The sequence below is a fragment of the Octopus sinensis genome, linkage group LG4 (genome assembly GCF_006345805.1).
Source record: "Octopus sinensis linkage group LG4, ASM634580v1, whole genome shotgun sequence".
In the NCBI taxonomy this organism is placed as follows: Eukaryota; Metazoa; Mollusca; class Cephalopoda; order Octopoda; family Octopodidae; genus Octopus; species Octopus sinensis.
Window position 1 is genome coordinate 71,281,046 of NC_043000.1, and position 23,884 is coordinate 71,304,929.

Here is a 23,884-nt window from a genome sequence, read left to right on the forward strand (position 1 = left end):
AACAGGCAATCATTGTCTCATATCCGTATGCAATCTATTCACATGACTGGTTCTAATGAAATCATCCATTTTCCAACTGATTTTGAATAATGCCAATGTTCTGTGGCTTTTTAATGAAACGCTAATTTTACCTGAGTTTTTTCTAAAATTATCTCAGTAATTGATGATATTTTGAAATGTTTAATTATGATGATTTGAAGTACTGAGTTGAATTGTTTCCCAACTCAGAATTCTTGGTATATGACTAGTTGACCCTTTTGCTTGATAGCAAAATCCTGTGGTTTACAAAATTCTTTGCAAATAAAATGAGAGGAAACTGATGATTCTGTGAGTTACATCAAAGAAAGAAGAATTTTTAATATTTTGGGACTGTGGGATGTTTGAATGTTCTTTATTATTACATTTAATTGTTGTGTGCATTTTAAACTTTTTTTTTTTTTGCTTTAATATTCTAATAAATATATTTTGGTATTGTTATTTTTGCAGTGAATGTGGTATGCCAACACATTCTTCAAGTTTAGATGTTGCTGAAACAAGTCGAATATCAGAAGTTAATTCCTCTGAGGTCTCAGAATCTGAGCATGCTAGTGGCTCAGAAATTGCTGTGTCTATGACCTCTGTCTATGTTGGAACATCAGGGTTAGTAGGCAGTTTCTTTTATAAATCTGAGGAGATTCTTACATGCCTTCTATGACTGGATGCCCTTTCTAATGCTAACCACTTTACAGAATATACTGGGTACTGTTTTTGTAGCTCTACAACTGGTGAGATTACCATATAGCTCACAGGACTAAGATCCCCTTCAACTAATTGAAGAGTAAGGAAGCTTTATACGGTGGTGAGCTGGCAGAAACGTTAGCACGCTGGGCAAAATGCGTAGCCGTATTTCATCTGCCATTACATTCTGAGTTCAAATTCCGCCGAGGTTGACTTTTCCTTTCATCCTTTCGGGGTCGATAAATTAAGCACCAGTTACGCACCGGGGTCGATGTAATCGACTTAATCCCTCTGTCTGTCCTTGTTTGTCCCCTCTATGTTTAGCCCCTTGTGGGCAATAAAGAAATAAGAATATACTGGGTACTGTTTTTGTGGCTCTACAACTGGTGAGATTACCATATAGCTCACAGGACTAAGATCCCCTTCAACTAATTGGAGAATAAGGAAGCTTTATACGGTGGTGAGCTGGCAGAAACGTTAGCATGCCAGGCGAAATGCTTAGTAGTATTTCGTCTGCCATTACGTTCTGAGTTCAAATTCCGCCATGGTTGACTTTTCCTTTCATCCTTCCGGGGTCGATAAATTAAGTACCAGTTGCACACTGGGGTCGATGTAATTGACTTAATACCTTTGTTTGTCCTTGTTTGTCCCCTCTATGTTTAGCCCCTTGTGGGCAATAAAGAAATAAAGAAGCTTTATGCTAGGTGTTCAGAAGTTAAAGTATGGAAGAAAGGATAGGAACAGGTTTCTTGCTGTAGAGGAGATACATAGCTACTGCACATTATTTGGGTTAAAACTGGAAAGAGATATAAAGATGGTGGTGACTGGGTGTCAGGGTGAGCAAACTTCTTTAGTTTATTTATTTTAGACTTGAAGATTTTGGCCATGCTGAATCTTGAGGATATAAAGGGTTTTCTAAATCTAGTCATAAAAAGTAATTTTTGACAAATTTTAGTTGTACTTTCAAAAATTATGGAATTACAAGTGGAATTCAATGGACAACCATCTAACTAAAAACTCAGTAGTTCGCATTTATTCACAAGTATGATTTTAAGTCTATGACTAAGACATTTAAGATTTGTTGGTTCAGATTACTTAACTATAAACTGGGACCATGTATGTTGTAAGCTGTAGGATCCCTATATCACTGAGTTTTGACATCAACACAAGGCTGCAAATTTTATGAAAGAGCAAAGTTGATTAAACGGGTGGAAGAATACAGTCCCGAGGATTAGGTCCGGTTCCTGAGCCATTCGCAGTTTCACCCTTTGTTTACGGCATGAACTTACACTTGCATGGCATAAGCTTTGAGACAAGCATATGACTACTGGCAGGATTAACCAGGTATCACCGACGTTTAGAAACGAAGCGCAGCAGCGATGGAAGCTCGCGAAGCAGCCGCTGCCGCCGATTGGAAAAAAATGAGAAGAGGAATCGGCGGGCCGAAAACAGAGGCGAGCGCTCATGAGTTCGGCCGCCGTTTGTATACACACGCGCCTCATCCAACGCTGGGGAGGCGAAAACAAACGAGACAACGCGCGAAGAAGCGTTCGCGGAGTAAAAAACGGTTTGTGCTCCGACTGATTTTAATTGAATCCAGAATGACGAAATGCAAAGTTAAACCAGCAAGAATTTACCGCGTAGATTGTAACTAAATACTGTAAGCCATTTTGTCTGGTGACCCCTTAAAATGCCATATAATGTGCCAATGTTTCATTGGTTTTTTAATATAGAATTAAAATTCTCTTACAGATTTAAAGAAAGCAATTTTTCTTTTCTTATAGCTATACATCTAAACTAAATTTTTTTGGCTGCTGACTCAGAAACTAAATGACTTATTGAACTAAGCATTAACAGGAACCTTAATTTGAGGAAGGAAAGTTCATGCACTTATATTTTACTTCATTTGACTGATAGAATAGTCTTAAGAGTAAAATTGTTGAAAACTTTTAGTTACTCCTGGTTGTAGTTAATTCATCATGCTTAATCAAAGATTCTAATTATATACAGATATTTCTGTTATGCTTGTTTATTTTCTTATCAATTATGTTTTTTAGATTGACAGCAACAATTTCCAGTGCATCAGTTGCCATGATCACAGGTAAGTTTTCTTTTTATTCTTTTTGACCCAATACTCAAATAGCTTCAGTGAAACAATATGATAAGAAAAGCTATACATTATATAAATCCAGTTGTTTTTCTCCAAGGCTAAAATTATGAAATTTGAATCTCATGAAATAACATATAAAATATTTAGAGGAGTATGTTGAAAAATTTTTTTTTTTTTTTTTTTTTTGTACTTGTTTCAGTCATTTGACTGCGGCCATGCTGGGGCACCGCCTTTAGAGTGGTGAAAGAGTACAGCAGGGATCACCACCATCCCCTGCCGGAGCCTCGTGGAGCTTTTAGGTGTTTTCGCTCAATAAACACACACAACGCCCGGTCTGGGAATCGAAACCGCGATCCTCCGACCGCAAGTCCGCTGCCCTAACCACTGGGCCATTGCGCCTCCTTATGTTAATTAATTGTAAATAAATATTTTTTTCTCCTTTGTATAATCACTATATTCAAGGAATAATATTTCCAAAATTAGTATAGCATTATGAGAGCTTGAATAATGTAGTAGATTAATAGTGTCCCCCAAAAAATAATAATAATTAGATACCTTGTTATGAGAGGCAGTTATATAATTGAATTCAGTTAAAATTTTTATTGAAAATATCAACAAAATAATGATTAACATAAATTTTGCATTTAAGTTTGTTTCAACAATTTATTTCCCATTTTTCTTTGGACAGGAGTGGCAAACCAATCACAAATTGATAATGAGATTGCTCGTAGTCTTTTAGATCTATCTCAAAGACAAGTGCAGCCATCAGAAGATACTGCAAAAGAAATTTCAGCCAATGTGGCATCTCATACCAAAACAGGTACATTTACTAGTTACAAAATGTAAAACATATTTCATTGAAAAAAAACTTTTGGATCTTTTCCTTTTGAAGGCCAGATTTCAACACAATTTCTAGTTAACTAGACACTTTAAAACTTCGTATACTGGTAGAATGTGTCAAAAGAAAACATTATTTTCACTTGGCTTTCTTGATAAATTTGTAATTCGTTTGTTTAACGTAGTTTAATTTTTCGAATTTTAACCAATCCTATGCTCTCTTTTGAGCTAAAATCATTTGCTGCGTCTAAAACTGAGACAACATCCTGTAACTAACCCTCCCCCTCCCCCTAAATTTTTTTTTCCTAATTGTTAAATTAATTTAATTGTTATGCGTGTAAAAAAAACTAAAGCAATGGAAAATAATTTAAACAATTAACATACAAAAATGATTCTATAATTTTTATACACACGCTTTCCGTAACACGCGCTTTCTGTATACATACGGAAAGCGTGTGTATAAAAATTATAGAATTATTTTGTATGTTGTTTAAATTATTTTCCATTGCTTTAGTTTTTTTTACAGGCGTAACAATTAAATTAATTTAACAATTAAGAAAAAATAAAATTAAGGTTAGGGTTAGGGGGAGGGAGAGGGTTAGTTACAGGATGTTGTCTCAGTTTTTAGACGCAGCAAATGATTTCAGCTCAAATAGAGGCGATTCATTGGTTAAAATTCGAAAAATTAAACTACGTTAAACAAACAAATTACAAATTTATCAAGAAAGCCAAGTGAAAATAATGTTTTCTTTTGACACATTCTACCAGTATACGAAGTTTTAAAGTGTTTAGTTAACTAGAAATTGTGTTGAAATCTGGCCTTCAAAAGGAAAAGATCCAAACTTTCTGTTGTAATATTGTAATATTTTAAATCTTGATGCTGTTTATAGTTGATATACAGTGTATACAAAGAAGTCTATGAAAATATTTCCATTTACTGCAATAAATATTTCCAGTCAGTACAAAAATTTTATTCTGTGATTGCAAGTTTCAAGCCTTAGTTCATCTGCTGTTTTCTTCACTCTAGAAACTTCCCCAGTCCTCAGAATTGACATCACTTCTCTTGAAAGTCATCATATTTAGTTGCTTTTGTATAAACAGTTCTTCTTGACTTCACTCATCTACATCAATACTGTTTACACAGAGGCTGAATTCTTTGCTTTGTTGAACTGTCTGCTACAGTTGATCTTGACACCTCATATTTTTGATCTCTCCTATAAATCCAACTATTACTTTGAAACCACAGTCATTGCTCTTATCCCTTCATTGTCATTTATTTATTTCTTAATTAAAGCATCAAATTATTGTACAACTTTTGGTCATTCTCTTGTATTTTAAGTCACCTAATTGTTTGGAATTCTGTCAGTTCTATACTAATTCACCTTAACAACAAATATACTTCACTTCCTCATCAATGACAGTTAAATGGATTACTGAATCACTCTTTTTCTTGATATATCACTCACTCACTCAATCCAAAACTCATAAATCATTCACATGTAGCTATATTTGAGGAAAATACTCCCTGCAACATCAAAAAAAAATTGTTTGCCATCTCCTCTGTGGCATTTACTTATTATTGTGCATGTATTATAACCATTAAGAAGGCAAAGAATATCTTTGTATATTACACTTTTGCTACCTATTTTGCTTCCAATTTGATGTTACACACATGCCTTCTTCACTTGATTTTTATCTCACCCTCAAGTTTATCTAGTTGCCATGTATTGAAACTTTTCCAGTCACTTCATCCTAATAAGGTGATAAATCTTAATGGTGCATTCAACTATCATGTTCAAACACTTTCACCTCTAAAATTTTCAAATACTCCATCTCTTATAAGTTTCTATCCAAAATTATGGAAATACTCTTCATAATGTCTTCTCTTCAAGAGGTGAACTCTAAGTACCAACTGCTTATTTATTATCCTTTCTTTCAATATCTCACACATCTTTTTTTACCTTGTATCTTCACATTCATATGGCTTCTGTAGAGTCAGATCTCTCTGAGAACTGCTTTATTCCTTCACACATCAGTAGTCTCACATTCTAAAATAACTTCTGAGAAATGTTATTGTTATCATCATAAGCAAAGCTTTCAGCTGTATCCAGCACTAGAATCTTGCAATAAAACTGCCTAATTATAGGCTCCATCCATTTTTCATCTTTTCTATTGGGGCCTTCCTGTTAGAATGCTCTATTGCAGAGTGCTTTAATGAGGTCTCATCCATGTTCTGTCTTCTTGACTGCTTCTAGGGTTTAGTAATATTTGGCATGTTTTCTCTGTACTTTGATGCAGTCACTACACCTATGAAAGAAACACACCTACAACTCTACATTTCCCTGCACATAGACAATATACAATTAAAATCTTCAGAAATGCTTAGCCACACATTTTCTGATGATCTTTGGTAGAAAACACACATGTATAACATAATTAACACTAACTCTCCAGGATCTAAACAGTTGTTAACCCTCTCTTATTCATATATTTTACTAGTGTTTCATTCAGGCCTTTAACAATTCCTACTTACCAATTCTATATTCATCTTGACACACTGGGCAAAATGCTTAGTGACATTTCATCTGGCATGCTAGCAATGGTGGTGGTGGTGATACTATCCTCCTCCTTTCTACTATGGCACAAGGTCTGAAATTTAGCAGGACAGGATTAGTCAATTACATCAGTGTTTTACTGGCACTTAATTTATCAACCCTGAAAGGATGGTGGAATTTGAACTCAGAACATAGCAATGGGTGAAATGTCACTAAGCATTTTGTCCAACATGCTAACAATAATGCCAGCTCACCACATTAGCAATAATAATAATCCTCTACTGAAGGCACAAGGCTTGAAATTTGTGGGAAGAGGACTAGTCTATTATATCGAACCCAGTGTTTCACTGGTACTTAATTTATCGACCTTGAAAGGATGAAAGGCAAAGTTGACCTCGGCAGAATTTGAACTCAGAACGTAGCAATGGGCGAAATGCTGCTAAGCATTTCATCCAGCATGCTAACAATTCTGCCAACTCACTGCCTTAATAATAATAATATTTTAAAAGGATTGACATAACTCTTCACAAAAGTAAATAGACAACAAGAAGAGTGTGATGCGATTGCAATAGATGTTTTAATGGGTGAACGGTATTTTGACAGCTGGCCTGTCTTTGTCGATTTCAAAATGAAAAGTGATAAAAGTTCAAAATTATAGAAATTCAAATCCAATATACGAACGAGAGCAACCAACATCCCCATGTTGATGGAATGACATCATCAGTCTTCAGATTTCAAGTTTACTACTGACAAAAAGAAAAAGAAAGGAGAATATTTAATCAAACAGTTTTGTGTAAATATGATGAAATTCACTTGTCATTTTATTAATTCCTGCAGGGCATGATGTTAACCAGCAAACATATTTCTCCTCATGCATTTTGAGCATTGAAAGTGTAGCAGATTCAGAATAGTTTCTGAGAATATGTACTTCCAAATCTTTTTTTCAAAATCGCAGCTGTTTGATGCAAAATGTTCAGCAAGTTCTGTTGAACTACTATTATTGTGTCTGACATCATATCTGTGCCCATTGAATCTTTTGTTTAATTGTTCTGCTGTACAACCAACATAAACCAAGCTGTGTTTGATGCATTCTGCTAAATACACCAAATGGGAATCTCTGCATGTCCCACCTTCTGTGTTAATCATAACATTTCTATTATGTTTCTTGATGGAATTCACTTGGCTCATTTTGTTGCACAATGAACAGGGCTTACCTCTCTTGCAGCTGTTTTTCAAATTACAGCATGCAGGAATTCCAATGTTAGTTTTTTTTTGGAGTCAGAAGTAGAGGTTAATAGTTCTCTTATATTTTTTTTCCATCTAAAGGCTACAATGGGTGGCTGAGGAAATATTTGTTTGAAACGAGCATATTTTTCCATAACATGCTGGTAACTGTCATGTTGAAATGCTTGTGAAATTTCGGTGCCATTAAAGGAATTCTGTCAGATATTGTACTTTGCCAAAATTATGCATGGAAGTTTGACTTTCTTTGCTAATCTTTGCTATGTCATTTGCTATTTCCTTTAATCATGATTCACTGTAACTGCATTTGACATAATGGTGTACAAAAGTATTTGAATGTTTCCAGTAATTCCCTATATCTGTACAGATCTGTTTTATCCTCAAAAATTGGGATTTCAGATTTGACTGAATTATATGATGTGGATGATCAGAGCAGCAGTGGAGGTAAATGTGGAATGATGTGGGCTTGCAAAATAACTCTGTCGCTATTCTGCCTCCAGAAAACTTAACTTTTGTGTCCAAATTTAAAATGCTAGTTTTTGAAAAACTAGATGTAAATTTTACATTGGACTTAAAGCCATAGTTTTTAGCATAACAGTCACAAAAATGCAAGTCAATTAAACTATCCTATGATCCTTCCCAGACAAAAAAGACATCATCAATGAACCGTAACTGAGTATTGGTTCATGACTATGTAGGGATTTGGATGTCTTCAGTAACTTTCGAATTTTGTCATGAAGACATTAGCGAAATTAACTGCCATGGGGGTACCCATGGTGCAACCCCTTGTCTGGTGGTAAAATTTTTGTCCAAACTCCATTGTGTTACTTTGTAACACAAACCTCAATAGCCTACAGAGAAAATTAGATGGAATAATCTGCTACACTTTCAGTCCTTAAAAGGCATGAGGAGAAATATGGTTGTGAGTCAACATCACTCTATGAAGGGATGAATAAAATAATAGAGAAATTTCATCATATTTACACAAAACTGTTTGATTAAATATTCCTCTTCTTTTTCTTTTTCTTTTCTCTTTTTTTTTTCTTTTTGCCAATTGTAAACATGAAATTTGAAGACTGATGATGTCATTCCAGCAATATGGGGATGCTGGTTGCTCTCATTCATATTTTGGATTTGAATTTTTATTACTTTTCATTTTGAACTCGATAAAGACATGATACCTATCGATATATTGTTCAACCAATAAAATATTTATTGCAATCACATCGCGCTCTTCATATTGTCTAATAATAATAACAATAACAACAACACAGTTCTACTTGTATCATTCCTCTTCCCCCATTACTTCTAGGTAGGTACAGATGATCAACGTCTGCTTTGAGTGGTTCATGTTCTTAGATGTTAATAATTTTCTTGTCTTCCTGCCCAGGCATTGGAGCTCCATCAGATTCCAGTTAATGATGTTAAAACTGTACTGGACTACTAGAAGTGTCAGGGTGTCAAAGTCTTATTCTCCTATAGTACTCCTTTCTTATTTTTTCCTTCATAGTAGCATGTTGTATACTATCTCCATTTATCCCCATGTATTTATAACTTTCTTGTGGGTCAAGTTTAATGGAGGCTGTTTGTCTGAGCTTACCTCTTACAAAAGTTGCTTTAGTACACTTATCGAAGCCAAAATCCATCCCAATGTTGTTGTTAAACTCTTTAACAGTTGTTAGCAGCCCTACTGGCTCCTGGTCATTTCTAGCAAATGGCTTCAGATCATCCATATAAAACAGATGGTTTATTGTAGTGTTTTAAATTTTGTACCCATACCTGGTGTTATTTAGTTCATTTGAGAGTGGGATCAGGGCCATGCGAAAGAGTAATGGGGAGAGTACAGAGGACTGGATGTTGCAGCTTGTATGCAAACATGAAAGCAGTAAATTCGCAAGGGAATTTGACATTAACCCTGAATTAGATGAAGAACCTGAAACCATTGCCACCAAACATGCAAAATGGAACAAGCAAACTGCAAAAAAGAATGGGCAGAAACATACTGAGGAATAGTGGAGCCAGAAGCCCCTGCATGGAAGGTATATTCTTTGATGTCAAAATGCTAATGTAGATCAAGCAACAACTCATCAGTGGCTGAGAAGTTCAGGACTGAAAGCAGAGACTGATGATTTCATATTAGCGGCCCAAGATCAAAGCTTGCTTACCAGAAACTACCAGGCTAATGTTCTTCAAAACGGTTCTGACCCTAAATGCAGATTTTGCAATACATTAGACCATCTCATTTCAGGATGTCCAAACGAATACATATATCACCACAGTAGGGTAGGTCAGTATTTATATTGGAAAATATGTAAACACTACAAAATTGGCACTCCTGCTTACTGGTATGAACATCATCCTGAGCCAGTCGTTGAAGGTAAAAATCTTCTGGGATTTTCCAGTCAACACTGACAGAACGATTCAGACTAATCAACTGGGCATAATTATTTAAAGACAGAGAATGTAAGTGTTCTCACTGGTTAAAATATATCTGTAAAGGAATTTGACAAATTAAGTAAATATAAGGACCTGGAAATTGAAATACAAAAGATATGGCATCTTAAAGCAAGAACTGTTCCTGTTATTGTAGATGCCCTCAGTATGATAAAAAAGGGATGTCAGAAACATCTAGACAGTATCCCAGAAGAACCATGTCTCAGAGAAATCCAAAAGATTGTGCTGACAAGTATTGCTCACATCCTTAGAAAAACCCTATCAATTTAAATATCATGAAGATATTTCGTTACTGCCCCTGCCACTTCTCCTCCCCAAACTTTCAGTCATGTTGTAACATCTCTTATCCTTCACTCACCCTTGGACACCCGGTGTGTCTCGGTAAGTGATTGTAACAAACGTGCAGGTTAAAAGTGAATTATAATAATAATATTTATAATATTAATAATAATAATATTACAAAAAAATTGGTAATGTTTCAGGACAATACAATGTGGGGTTACATAAAGAAATGTATTAAAACACAGAAAAACAATAACTATTATATTATATAGAGCTTAATATAAGTGAGATCTGATTAGATTACATGGTTATGTATGGTTTAAGTAACAGCATTTTTGTTTCTTGAAATTGAACCAATAGGCATATACTTAGTACAGATTTGAATTAGTTTAAGTAAATTAACATTAATGAATTTATTGTAACAAAACATTCCTAAAGTTTTCATAACTCAAACTACTGTGTGTTTTTTTTACCTTTCCAGATACTAGTGAAAAAACATTGGTACGGCAGTACAGCTTTGATATGGCTGACTCTCCTGAGAGAGGTATGAGCAGGTCTCCATCCCAAACGGAACATCCAGAAATTCAAGTTTTTTCTGCTGATGAATGTGAAAAGTTTCCATCCTCAGTAAATGTTAGAGAGAAGGAAGAAAATATTGTGATTGTGCAAAGAGAAACTTCACCTATCTCTCATGAAAGAGTAAGTAATACTTTTCAAGGCATTTTAAATTAAATTAAATTTATTGAGTAGTCATAGATGCACATTACATCATAAACTGCTTATAAAGTTTCATTATTTCTTTGTTATTTGTTTCTTATATCCCCATCCTTTTTTTTTCTCATAAATTGATATTTTCATGATTCTAACTATTGTATTTTCTCTTGTTTTAGAAGGATTCCAAAAGACAACAATCTTCTGAAAAAGAAGAGACTAACCTATCAAACAGCCAGGCGCTAATGGCATTAAAGACAACAAAAGGTCCAACTCATTGTTTACCTTCAGGAGTTTCTGTTGATCCTGTATTAAGTGAACCTTCTTCAACTCAGAAAATTATTTTTGTTTCTGAGATACCACAGAGTTTACAAACCATTGTAGCTAATGATGCTGGTCAAACATCAATAAGCACGGTGTCATTATCTTTTACAGGAATTCTTCCTAATGGCAGTATGGGCCCTCTTGTTGGCCAGGTGTTACAAGGTTCAAGTAGCACAACATTGAATTCTACTAATACTACCATTACTCTTTCTCCACTTATCCCTCCATTTCAGTTTCAGCACCCTTTCCAAGCATTTGAAAGATCATCGGAAATAAAACCTGAAGAAACAAATGTAAAGTTAAAGGAAGATACATCATCTACTGTAATCATACCACTGGTAGACACTTCTGGTGAGAGCCAGTCACCAATCTGTAACCCCAAAACTGTTTTGTTACCTCAAACCTCTTGTGTGCAAACAGCAAATAGTGTTGCAACAAGCATTATTCATAATTCTGATTCTAATAATCAGCTGCAACCTCAGCCACTGATTGGGCAAGTAGTTTTGCCAAATCAACAAACACCAAATAATTCTTCACTTGTGAGTATAATTGTGACTAATCAAGCTTATCAGACTACAGATGGATTATCCCCACAAAATCAGAACAAGCCTGAAAATGGGTTCCAATCAGTATACCAACGCATTCAGTCACCTCTGCAACAACATAGTAATAGTGAATCATGTATATCAGAAAGCAGGCATATTGAAAGGTCATCACCTTCAAAACTTGGAAGCAATATGCAAGTCAATAACATGGCTACCATCAAACCTTCCAGCTATATTTCTGAAGGATCTCATCAACCTCTTGCAGTTTTTACTCCAACTAAAATTGTTGGCCAAAAATCACACTCTGAACAACAATCATCTACATTTGAAAGACATTCACCTGTAATGTTTGTAGATGATATTCAAAGAAGAAATTTATATGAACAAAAAAAACTAGCTGAACAACAAACATCTTTCAAGATTCAACCATCAACAATGATTTCAAATGTACAAGTACCAGTTCATCATATCAGTAGACAATCACCAAAGACACATGTAGAGAAAAGTTTCTCCCCTACTCTGTTTGCTGACAATTACTCTACAACCAGACAACACCAAACTGATCTTTCTGCTTCTACACAACCACAGTTAGAAGAATTTTTTCCAGTGCATCAAAATTCAGACAACTTTTCTTCAACTCAACAACACCAAAGAGAAAGGTATTCTCCTATGAGACAACCAAATATGGAACAGTATTCTGCTCCACAGAACCAAGTAAATAGATATTCACCAAATCAGCAACTAAATATGGACAGATATCCAAAGACACAGCAGCAGATGGAAAGATATTCTCCAACGCAGCCACTAAATGCAGATAAATATTCTCCTACAAAACAAATAGACATGGACAAATACTCTACTACACAGTTACAGTTGGAGAGGTATCCTGCTACACAACAACAGAAAATGAAGCATTATAATCCTGTTCACCAAAGCAATGTAGAGAGATATTCACCCACAAGACAACTCCATGTGGATAGGTATTCCACAGTTCAACATGTGGACAGGTACAGTCTATCTCAACAACATGCAGATTTGTTGCCTTCACAAAATTATGTTGAAAGAGTATCACCATACCATCCTCTTGAAAGATTGGCATCTCCAAGGCATCACAGATTTTCTCCCACAAGACAGTTGGGAGATAGGATTTCACCAACAAGACATGTAAACAGACTTTCTCCAACAAGGCAGCATGTAAGCAGATTGTCTCCAACACATGTTGATAGGTTTTCTCCTACTTGGCAATATACTGACAAACTGTCTCCAACTCAACAAGGAGTAGAGAGATTATCACCTTCACGTCAGCATTCAGAGAGAATGTCTCCAAGCCAACAGTTTCTAACTAGATTCTCTCCAACAAGACAAACTAACCGAATGTGTCAAAATGTTGACCTTGTGTCTAATCCCAAACCTCACGTTGACATGTCTTTAGAATGCCAATCTCCAACTAGACAAATAATACGAATGTCACCTCAGCCATTCGGTGATAAGATATCTGGAACTACTCAGATCAATAGAGTTCCAAACAAATCAAATGAAACTTCAGGTCAAATACCATTAGAGCCATCTTCAAGTAATCTGTCTGAACAACAGTCAACTGATAGATCACTTCCAGAATCAACCATTGAAAAAGTAATCATTGAAAAGCATTTATCATACAGACATTTAGAACCTCAAGTTTCTTCGAAGATCTTCGGATGCAATGCAACATCTAAGCCTAATGAAACACTCTGTGTTGAAAAACAACATGTTGTAACCAGTATATCTACATCCTGTTCTCAGACAATGCAGAAGTCATTTAAAGAGGATTTGAACCGTTGCAGAGATTGCAATAAGAAATTCTCTACTTCACAAGACTATACTGTGCACCGGAGACAACACATGAAAACGCATCGAAGTGAAGATGCTACTACTTCTCATACACGACCTCATCTTCATAAGTGCTTTCACTCAGAAGGACATGCAGATTCCCGCTCACTGAGCACCGAAGAGATACCAAAGCCTCCAGACTGTGTGAATTGTAAGGTGGACTTCTGGAAGCAAAACCACTTACCTAAACATTTATGGGCAAAGACTCATAAAATGACATTAGAGAAATTACGTAACAAACATTCATCATCAAGTGATAGTGAGCCTGCTAACCTTGCAGACTCAGTATCTGAGACAATTAGTCATTCTACTTCTGCTGTCACCGTTGTAGCTCCGTCCAGAGTTGAAACCATCCCTGCTTCTGAAAAAGCACTCGATTTGTCGAGAGATGAATCTCTTACAGTAACTCAGACAAGTATTGCAAAAACTTCTTCCCTAATAACAACTGCGAGTGTTACTAATGCAGCTAATATTCAGAGTGTTAGTGTTTCTAGTGAACCTACATTTAGATTAAGTGAAGAAGAAAGCAAAATAACTGGATTAGAAACTCCAAGCCAACCACAGTTCTTATTACACCAACGACCACTCTACCAAAATTATCTCGAACCATATAGTGATTCTAGTATCAAAATTAAGGATGAACCATTAGAATCGGATAAATGGTCTTCTGTTCGAAATCACCAGTGGTTAAGAGTAACCAATAACAGTACTGAAATGACAGGAACTGGTATTATTCCTGTAATGTCTGTAATGGCTGTTACTTCCCCCAATATGTGTAATCTTTGCCAAGCTGTATTTCCTTCACATCACCAGCTTCAAGTGAGTCTTTTTTTACATAAAATATATTCATTATTTCTGGCATTATTGTCATCATTTTCATTCATACTGTTTTGATTATAATCACTTATTTTGTGTGTTGTGTGTGTGGAGGATCATGATCATATTTCCAAAACAATAGATGCTAAGTGTACTTAGCTAGGGAAGAAGCAGAAAAGAAGAGATTTGCAAGGATCAGGGGTATGAGGTGTTCCAAATTGCAAGACAGTGTTGATGACAAGAAAGAAGCTTGGAAGTGCTATTATAAGAGGTTGAAAAGAGAGAACTGCATTGAACTATCTGTACTCAATATGCTCTACCCTGCCCTATCTGTATTGTCATCCATCACTCTCTCTTCTCTGTGTCCTATTCTGCTATCCTCTTGTCTATAACTCTCTCCTCTCTCCTCTTGTCTATAACCCAATAACTGTTTCTACCATCCTATTCTTGTTCCTTTCATTAACCCTTGATCACATTACCTGAGTGAAAATATATGTCTAAACTTACTGAGTACTCTTTATACTTGTAGTGTATAAAATACAGGTGTCACAAAGGAAGCCACTCTGCTGCACACCCACTTGATTGATTAATAAGCAAAGTAGGATTGAGATGTCCTTTAGCAGATGGCAAATGAGAAAAGGAAGTGTAGGATTGTGAGGTCACTTCAATTATGTATCACTGAGGACTTATAGACCTCTCTAGTGTTGGTGCTATGAGAAAATGCACTAACTACATTCTGCAAAGTAGTTGGTAATAAGGGCATCCAGTCTCGGAAACCAAGCCAAAATGATATATGCAAGTACCAATCTTTGAAAACAGTAGTTCCCAATAACAAAGGACTCAGACCTATTCAACTCACACCAGCATAGAAAATAGACATAAAGAGATAATGAAAATAGAATTTTAACTTTTTAATTATTCTTATAGAAGTTAGATGAAACTTTTATCTACTGGAAGCTTGCATTATTGTTTATATAATAATAGGATTTTTGTTAAAATTTCAATTTAAATAAATTAGTTTGATTTGGGCAGAAACAGGTCATTCTCTGACAGGTTGGAATTGAAAGAGTTAGATAAATCTTCACCATCTTCTACATCTTTCTTGCATGTTAGCTCAAAAATTCATCGATAAAGTAATTGTCATTTTTTTTGCTCATGACTTATGCAAACTAGACAAATGGTTTTAAACTAGATTATATCTTGCATGATCTGGTTTTACTCAAATCTTTTGCATTATTTGTCTTTATCATGCTTTTCTTCTTATTTGTTAGTTACATCCTATATCACTAGTTTACAATTAATTAGTTCCAGTCTCTTGATTTTACATTGTACATCATACATAATGTTCTTAGCTAATTATTTCAAGATTTTGCTGCTTTCCAATCTTTTTATTATATTTCAGTTTTGTGTTGCTTGAGCAACAGGTTGTATATGGTTGATTTATATATTGTATGAATGACATGCATGACAAAACTCTCTTTACAGTCAAACATATTTTCAACTTTCTTTTTGTTTAGTTTGACCAATATTCAATGATTATCAAATTTTTCTTGTGGCCAACATTGGTGACTTATTTAGAGTGGATAAGATCTGCATCTCCATCATCCTTAGAACTGGAGTTGATATATGTTGGGGAATTGAGGTGTCATTACAGCAAGTCCCTTGATTTCAGAGGTCAGTCTTCATGGATTGTCATATAGACTGAACATAGTTTGCTTTGGTCGCTACAAAGAGATAAAGTTTAATCATTAAGTGAGCCTTAGCCAAAGTAAATATCCCTTCAATCCTGAAACTAGTGAGATTGTCCTGGAATGAAGGAAAGGGACACAATATATTCACCCTTTACCCTTTTGCTGAAAGTATCACTTCATATGGAATGCCACTGTGGTGACTCTGCTGCTCTATCATATGTCTTTAATGCTGTGGCAGAGGTTGGGGTTACTATGTCAGGTTGAATGAATAAAACACAAATACTCTAATGAATTTCTAGTCCTTTTGTTTAAAGTAATATATTATTGCTGTTACATTTTATAGTAGAAGATTATAACAAATGCAAGGACTTGTACTGTTTCTTTAATTTCTGTCAAAATCTCAAAATAAGTATATGACTGATCAAAACATTGAATTTCCTAAAAGAAATTTCTTTAAAATAAAATATTGTGTTGAGTCAAATGTTATGTGATATTTTGAGGGTGCTAGGTCTGGATTATATGCTGGGTGTGACATCAGTTTGATTGCCTCAAGTTTCTGGAGTTTATTCTGGGTTGTTCAAGCAGTATGAGGTCTTGCATTGTCTTGCTACAGAAGAGCTCACTTTCTGTTAACCAATATATTTATATTTATTGTAGCAATACTAATAAGTTGCTGTTAAAACTCAGTATACATATGTTTCAGAAAAAGCTCCAGTCAAGTACAGAGCAATAATAAGAAATTAAAATGACAAAGGAATAAGAAATTATGTCATAAACTTCATTAGCTTACAACTGTTTCTATTACAAGATGCAATGCATTCATAATTAAATGCACAAACATTTCAACTATAAGTGCATTGCCTCCTATAGCAGAAACCACTGTAAGTTAATAAAGTTCATGACAATTACTTATTCCTTTGTCATCACATAAAAAGCACTGAGTTCACTCTGTGAAGTTGTTGGTGTTAGGAAGGGCATCCAGCCGTAAAATCCCTGCCAAAACAGACTCAGTAGCCTTGAGTAGATTTTCTACATGGCTGGCTCCTGTCAACCATCCTACCCATGCATGCATGGAAGATGGATGTTAAACGATGATGATGATATATATATATATATATATATATATATATATATATATAAAAGGAGCACTCCGTGGTTATGATGACAAGGGTCCCAGCTGATATGATCAATGGAACAGCTTGCTCATGAAATTAATGTGCAAGTGGCTGAGCACTCCACAGACATGTGTACCCTTAATGTAATTCTCGGGGAGATTCAGCATGACACAGAGTAGGATAAAGCTGGCCCTTTGAAATACAGGTACTACTCATTTTTGCCAGTTGAGCAAACTGGGGTAACATGAAACATAGTGTCTTGCTCAAGGACACAACATGTCACCGGGAATTGAACTCATGGCCTTACAATCGTGAGCTGAATGCCCTAACTACTAAGCCATGAGCCTTCTCACACACACACACACGTGTATGTATATATATATATATATATATATATATATATATATATATATATTGTTGTGTCTAGGGAGAGTAATTCTCTATTAGTTCCTTATTATTTAACACACTCACTGGTTAAGTTTCCACTCATTTATTTTTTTTCTAAAATTTTCTTGCAACCTTTTCAATAGTCGTTGACTCTGTTCTTTATCTGAACGGCGTTCTTTTTGTTTGTTTGTGCACATGTGTGTGGGTTAGTGTGCATGTGCATACACATATTCAATTCAATTCAATTCATACACATATGTATGCATGCATGTGTGTATGTTTGTGTATATGCTGCATATTCATGTATTTGTGTGTTCGTGTTTGCATGTGTGTGTGTACCTGTGTCTCCTTGTGTGCGCATGTCTGAATATGTTTTTGTGTGTGTGTGTGTGTGTGTCTGTGTATGGGTTTTTGTGACTAAGTAATGCATCTGTTATGTATGGATGTGTGTCTCCATATGTGTCCTTGTGTGAAGTGAAGCGTGTGTGTATATGGTCACATGTATAATATTTAAGTTTTACTTATTCTTTTTAATCTCAACATTTTATTTCATTTTTAGAGTCATATTTTGGTGCACAAAAACCATCGACCATATGTGTGTGAATATTGTGATGCTGGTTTTACAAAAAAGCAGTCACTCAAAATTCATCTTCAAACCCATTCACTGGTTGGTACTAATCTTTATTATAACTATCTTCAGTAATATAGCTAACACAGTGTGTCATAATCTTTGTCATGTATAGTTATCCATTGTTGATAATACATTGGTAGTTGTTAATCCAGTAACCATATTCCTATTTTGCCAGATGAATAAATTGTTAATAGGAAATCACTATTTCTAATTGATAAAACATTAATTTTATTTTCTTACATGTCTCCCTACATACCCTCCTTACTGACTGTGTCCCAACCTATCACATTTTGATAAAGCCTATTCTTTGGAACTTTTCGTCTTCTGTCATCTTTCTCACCTCAAGATCAACAGTGTTACCTTCATGAAATCCTTTTGTTAAAAATATATTTTATAAACATTCTAGTGAACATTCTAAACAAAAATTAACTGAAAGTAATATTTTTTGTTAATGTTACATTGGTACAGTTGGTAATCCTTTATCCAAAATGCTTGGGAGTGGAGGTGTTTTGGATTTAAGATAATTTTAGATTGAAGAATTTTGGTATATTTGCATCTATAAATAGCACATTTTGGTCATGGGATTCCAGTCTAAATACAGTTACATTTCCTAATACTTCTTTTACATATAGATTTAATGTTGGTTCTGTTTTGCTTGATATGTAACAGTTTTACTTAAAGAATGTTTTGCTTTCCATGAAAACCAATCTATGTTACACTCTCACTTCAACTTTTGAACTACATAAAACAGTTACATGTTACTTTCATTCTGCGTTTACCTTCGCTTTTTAAAACCCTTCAGGAATTTTCCATTTGTGGTGTTTATTTCATAATTTTGGATTTCATAATTTTGGATAAAGGATTATGAGCTGTATTGTACTTTTGTTTAATGAACTTAATTCAGTTATATTTTTCTCTTCAATATCTTTACTTTTATCTTTTATTATATGCAGGATAAACCATACATTTGTGATATTTGTGGTGATACTTTTGCTTCAGCTGATAAACGTAGTGATCATTACCAGATTCATTCAGAAGCGCACCATAGAGGTGAGGATAGTATTACACCAGCATATCAACAACTACACCAAGTGGTTAGCCCTTTGCCTAAGGCTTACACAAGTTCACAAGAGTTGTATATGACCCTAACACAGCTACCCGGAAACCAAACTCCATTACCTGAGGCATCTGCAATGGTTCAGCAAAAGCATGTACCATTCCGAACACATTTGCATCAAGATCAGCAATATTTGGAAATTTGTTCTCCAAATGTTGTTGAATCAGCAGCTGTTACAGTTTCAGCACCCATCCTCACAACAGCTATCTCACCAGACTCAAGTTCAATCAGCAAGCCTTGAAATGGACATATTGCCCTTTGGTAATCAAAATCAATTTCAGTGGGAATTATTCCCTTCTGAAGAAATGCAGTATTCTGCAGTGGCATGCAGATAGCATCATATGCAACAACCAGATAGTCAGTCAATGAAAAGTGCATCCCCTAGAAAATTGCAGCTTAACCTACAGAGGGTTTTTCTGTTTACACAGGGGATATTTTGTTTGAGTGTCTTTGTTGTCACGGTGCAGAAAGCATTAGGCATGTCTCTTCCGAGGGAGACCAAGCAGAATTTCTTGAATGAGCCCCATGATGGCTTTAATTGCAACCTGCTGAATAATGTTGTACCTATTTGATACACTTCCTCAAGCCTGCTCTTCAGTTATGTTTGAGCACTTTTTTCAGGTTGAAACTAAGATGTGTGTATAACACAAGCCTTTTCTCTTTCCTTGCCTGGGTGACATTTTTGGGTTATCAGGTGTTGAGAGTTACAAAGACATATGAGAATACATAGATCCTTGCAAGGAGAAACCAAATACATGTGTATGTGCACGTATGTATGTGTGTGTGTGTGTTTATATATATATATATTACACATATGTATGTATGTGTGTGTGTGTGTGTGTATATATATATATATATATATATATATATATGCATGTATATATGTGTACACATATATGTATATTTGTAAATTAATGTGAGTGCACTCAGATATACACACACACTTGTATGTATGTACATATATCTGTGTGTGTGTGTGTGTATATATATATATATATAATATATATATATATATATATATATATATAGTGAGAGACAGAGAGTGATGTGTGTGTGTATATATTTGTATATATATGATCTTTTGGGGTCAAAGTAGAACAAATTCACTTGACTCTACAGAAATATGCTTCAAATAGGTGAAGATTTTTCTTTTAACATGCACTTGCACAGATTCACATACATATATACAAATTTAAAAATTAAATACAATGATTAGAATACATTTTTTTTTATTTTTTTAATGACCCACTCCCATTTGTTGTAATTTAAATCCTGACTCCCTAAATTTGTTCCACAACATATACACTGTCTGATTTTGTTGGGAAATGTCCAAAGTCGGGTTTTATCCATAGAAGTGCTTGGGGTTGTTTTTAGAGCTTTTATTGAAAAATTTATAAAGTTTGTTTAATCTAATCTGTCTTTCAAAAGTGATATATTGTGTCTTGAAAAATATCAGATTCTACCGGAAAGGAGAGAAAAAAAATTTTTTTTTCTGATATATAAAATCCTTATTAGATATCTACTTGTCTGTAGCCAGCTATGCCTCTCTCTCTCTCTCTCTCTCTTCTCTCTCTCTCTCTCTCTCTCTCTCTCTCTCTCTCTCTCTCATGCTCTAATCTACCTACATGTATATTTTTGACATTTTATACATAAAATATATCTATTTCTTTTGATAAGAATTTTTTTCTTTAAAATGTACATTTAGCATTTAATAATTTTTTTTTCATTTTGAATTGTTTATTCCAAATATAGAAGAATGTTCATACTTTTAATACTCTCATTTAGATCATTTGCATAGTTGATTGGTAAAACAGTTATTTACTGTTGAATGAGTATATTTGAGCACATCATAATGGAAAACACAATCTTCATAATTGTATTATTAATTTAGACGTGTTCTTTTTAAAGATCCCTTTAAAAAAGATGCAAATGCGTTACTTTAAGAAATGTTTTTTTTTCTTTAGCTTGCTTTTTAGCATAAGAATTTTGTCAAAATTTAGTACTTGTATCAGCTATAGTTTAAATAATTTCATGCATTATATATTTATAATAAAATAGATTATATTAAAATGCATGAAGAACATATATATATATATTATATATAATTTTATATTATTTTTTTATATACATATATATGCACACACACACATATATGTATGTATACAGCAATACTATATTTTTTTTTAAATCTTCCCACTCCATTTAAAAGACAGTTTTTATTTTTAAGAATAATTTTGATTTCTCATATATAATTTAGAACCAGTGATATTAAGATATTAATGATAGCTTTCTTTTCTATTGTTATTTAGTTCCACTGTAATCACTGAAATATAGAAATTTAATTACCTTTTGCTATTTCAGTATCAAAAACATTTAGTAAATATATGTTATCATCTCACAATTTTTCTTTGCATATATAAAGAAGCCTACTTTCATCCTTACACATACATGTGCATTCACTTTAAACAGTGTTTTTCAATTCATTAATCAGATTTTAAACCATAGTGAAGAAATTTGCTGCATTTACTATCCATTCCATGTACTCTTAGCATTAACTTTTTAAAAAATTGAAACCACCTCCTTCACAAATTCTCTATTCAATTGATTTTGTTCACTTTTGTGTATCTGTATGTATGAGTGTGTGCACACCGGTATTTCCCTTTTTTTTATTTTTTTATTTAAAAAAATTTTTTTATTGGTTTTAACCCTGTGAAATATTTGAAAGTTTACTTTTAGTTTGTGTCACAGATTTAATACAATTTGAAACTGTTATTTAATTTCTTTTGTTTATTTTTATATTTTCTTTCCTCTATGCCACGTTTTAAGTGGTTGTAAGTAGTGGAGAGTGTCTTTACGTTCACTTTAAAATATATTTTCATAACTTTCTTTGAAGAAATATGCTTTTAGTGAGTAAACTAATATTTCTAGATAATCTGTACCTTCTTAAAAACTGTCTTAATATTTTCTGACAACTAAAACAAATCATGAGTTTTATTATCTGTCTTTTGATGATTTGATTCAAATGTTTTAAATACAAAGGGGGAGGAGGATATTATGAAATCAAAAAATAACAAAATGCCATGTTTAAATATATTGCCTACATTTTATTTTGTATTACTTATAATTTGTTTTCCGAAAGAATATTACTACAATTTTTTTTTGTTAAAGTTTGCAAATATTTTCATTATTTATCATTTTTGGGCAACTTTATATTTTACTCTTTGAGGAATAAAGGCATTTATGAGAAATTTCAAATATTTGGAAGACATACAAATTATTATAGAAATCAGAGTGAATCAGGTTATACATTTGACTTCAAAACTTTTTTTCATCTTTTCTCCTTGTTAGAATTAAGTCAAGTCCTTACTTTCTTCAAAGGGATGATTATTTACTATTTTTTGTTAACTCAGACATAAATACACTGCATATATTTCATGTTAAAAAGCAATGATTTATTATTGAGATAAACACAGAGGTGTTTATAAAATTATGTACATTTTCTTGATTTAGTTAGAATTATAATACAGAATAGTATTAAAGCTGTAATGATTCAAATCGCATGAATAAGTAAAATTGGTATTTCAGGAATCCTCTGAGTTATACACCCTTTCTTTAGGGACATTTGACTTAAAATAAGTTTTTATTTTCAGAAAATAAGAAATGCAAACTAATATTTTCTCAAAAATGATTTGTATTTTTTATCACTTTTGTAATAATAATCTATGCTTTTCCAATACAGCTGTTGACATTTTACTGAGTTGTATTTTAACCAAATCAAGGAATTTGTGCAGTCCAGTATAAGTATATGATATCAGTGCATTTATGTATTAAAAACTGCTTACTCGGAAAAGCAGTTTATTAAATCTATAAAAAGTGTTATCAGGAAAATAGATTTAGACAGATGAATTCTTGTAAACAGACACACAGGCACACTTTTGTATACAGATTTAAACATTTTAAGCAGAACATTATTATTATTATTATTATTATTATTATTACTACTACTACTACTACACTCTTAAAATGTTTTTTTTATTATTATTATTTCTATCATTACATCTAATTTTCTTCCTATATAGGAATTTGGTAGTAGATAATATGTATACATACTATCTATTACCTGCTGAGAACACAATCTAAACATTAAATTGTATTTTGATATTTCTTTCATAAAAATAATAATCTATAGAATAGAAATCATTATTGAAATTCTAAAATTCACTTACCAAATTTCAAACAGAATTATTCTAATTCTGCATAAAGACGAATTTGAATTTTAAAAAATGCATGTATCTATATGTATTTTCGTGTTGATAAAATTGATAGGGTGGAAAAGACAGCTTCACATACATTTTGCATTCTCTCTCTCACTCACTCACTCTCTCTCTCTCTCTCTCTCTCTCTCTATATATATATATATATATATATATATATATATGTTTGTGTGTATAGAAACATATAGTTTGTATTCATTTAAAAGA

The 23,884-nt window shown here is 33.6% G+C and overlaps 1 protein-coding gene across 1 annotated transcript in view; it reads left to right on the forward strand.

Annotated features, from left to right (window-relative positions):
- LOC115210289 overlaps positions 1-20,242 on the forward strand; it is a 148,474-nt gene extending 128,232 nt beyond the window's left edge. The window contains exons 5-11 of the mRNA XM_036502128.1: positions 487-639; positions 2,775-2,818; positions 3,516-3,647; positions 10,679-10,896; positions 11,088-14,465; positions 18,215-18,322; positions 19,240-20,242. Of these exons, the coding sequence (XP_036358021.1) occupies positions 487-639; positions 2,775-2,818; positions 3,516-3,647; positions 10,679-10,896; positions 11,088-14,465; positions 18,215-18,322; positions 19,240-19,644 (4,438 nt within the window). The 3' untranslated portion in view covers positions 19,645-20,242. The remainder of the gene's footprint in view (positions 1-486; positions 640-2,774; positions 2,819-3,515; positions 3,648-10,678; positions 10,897-11,087; positions 14,466-18,214; positions 18,323-19,239) is intronic.
- The last annotated feature ends 3,642 nt before the right edge of the window (positions 20,243-23,884 follow it).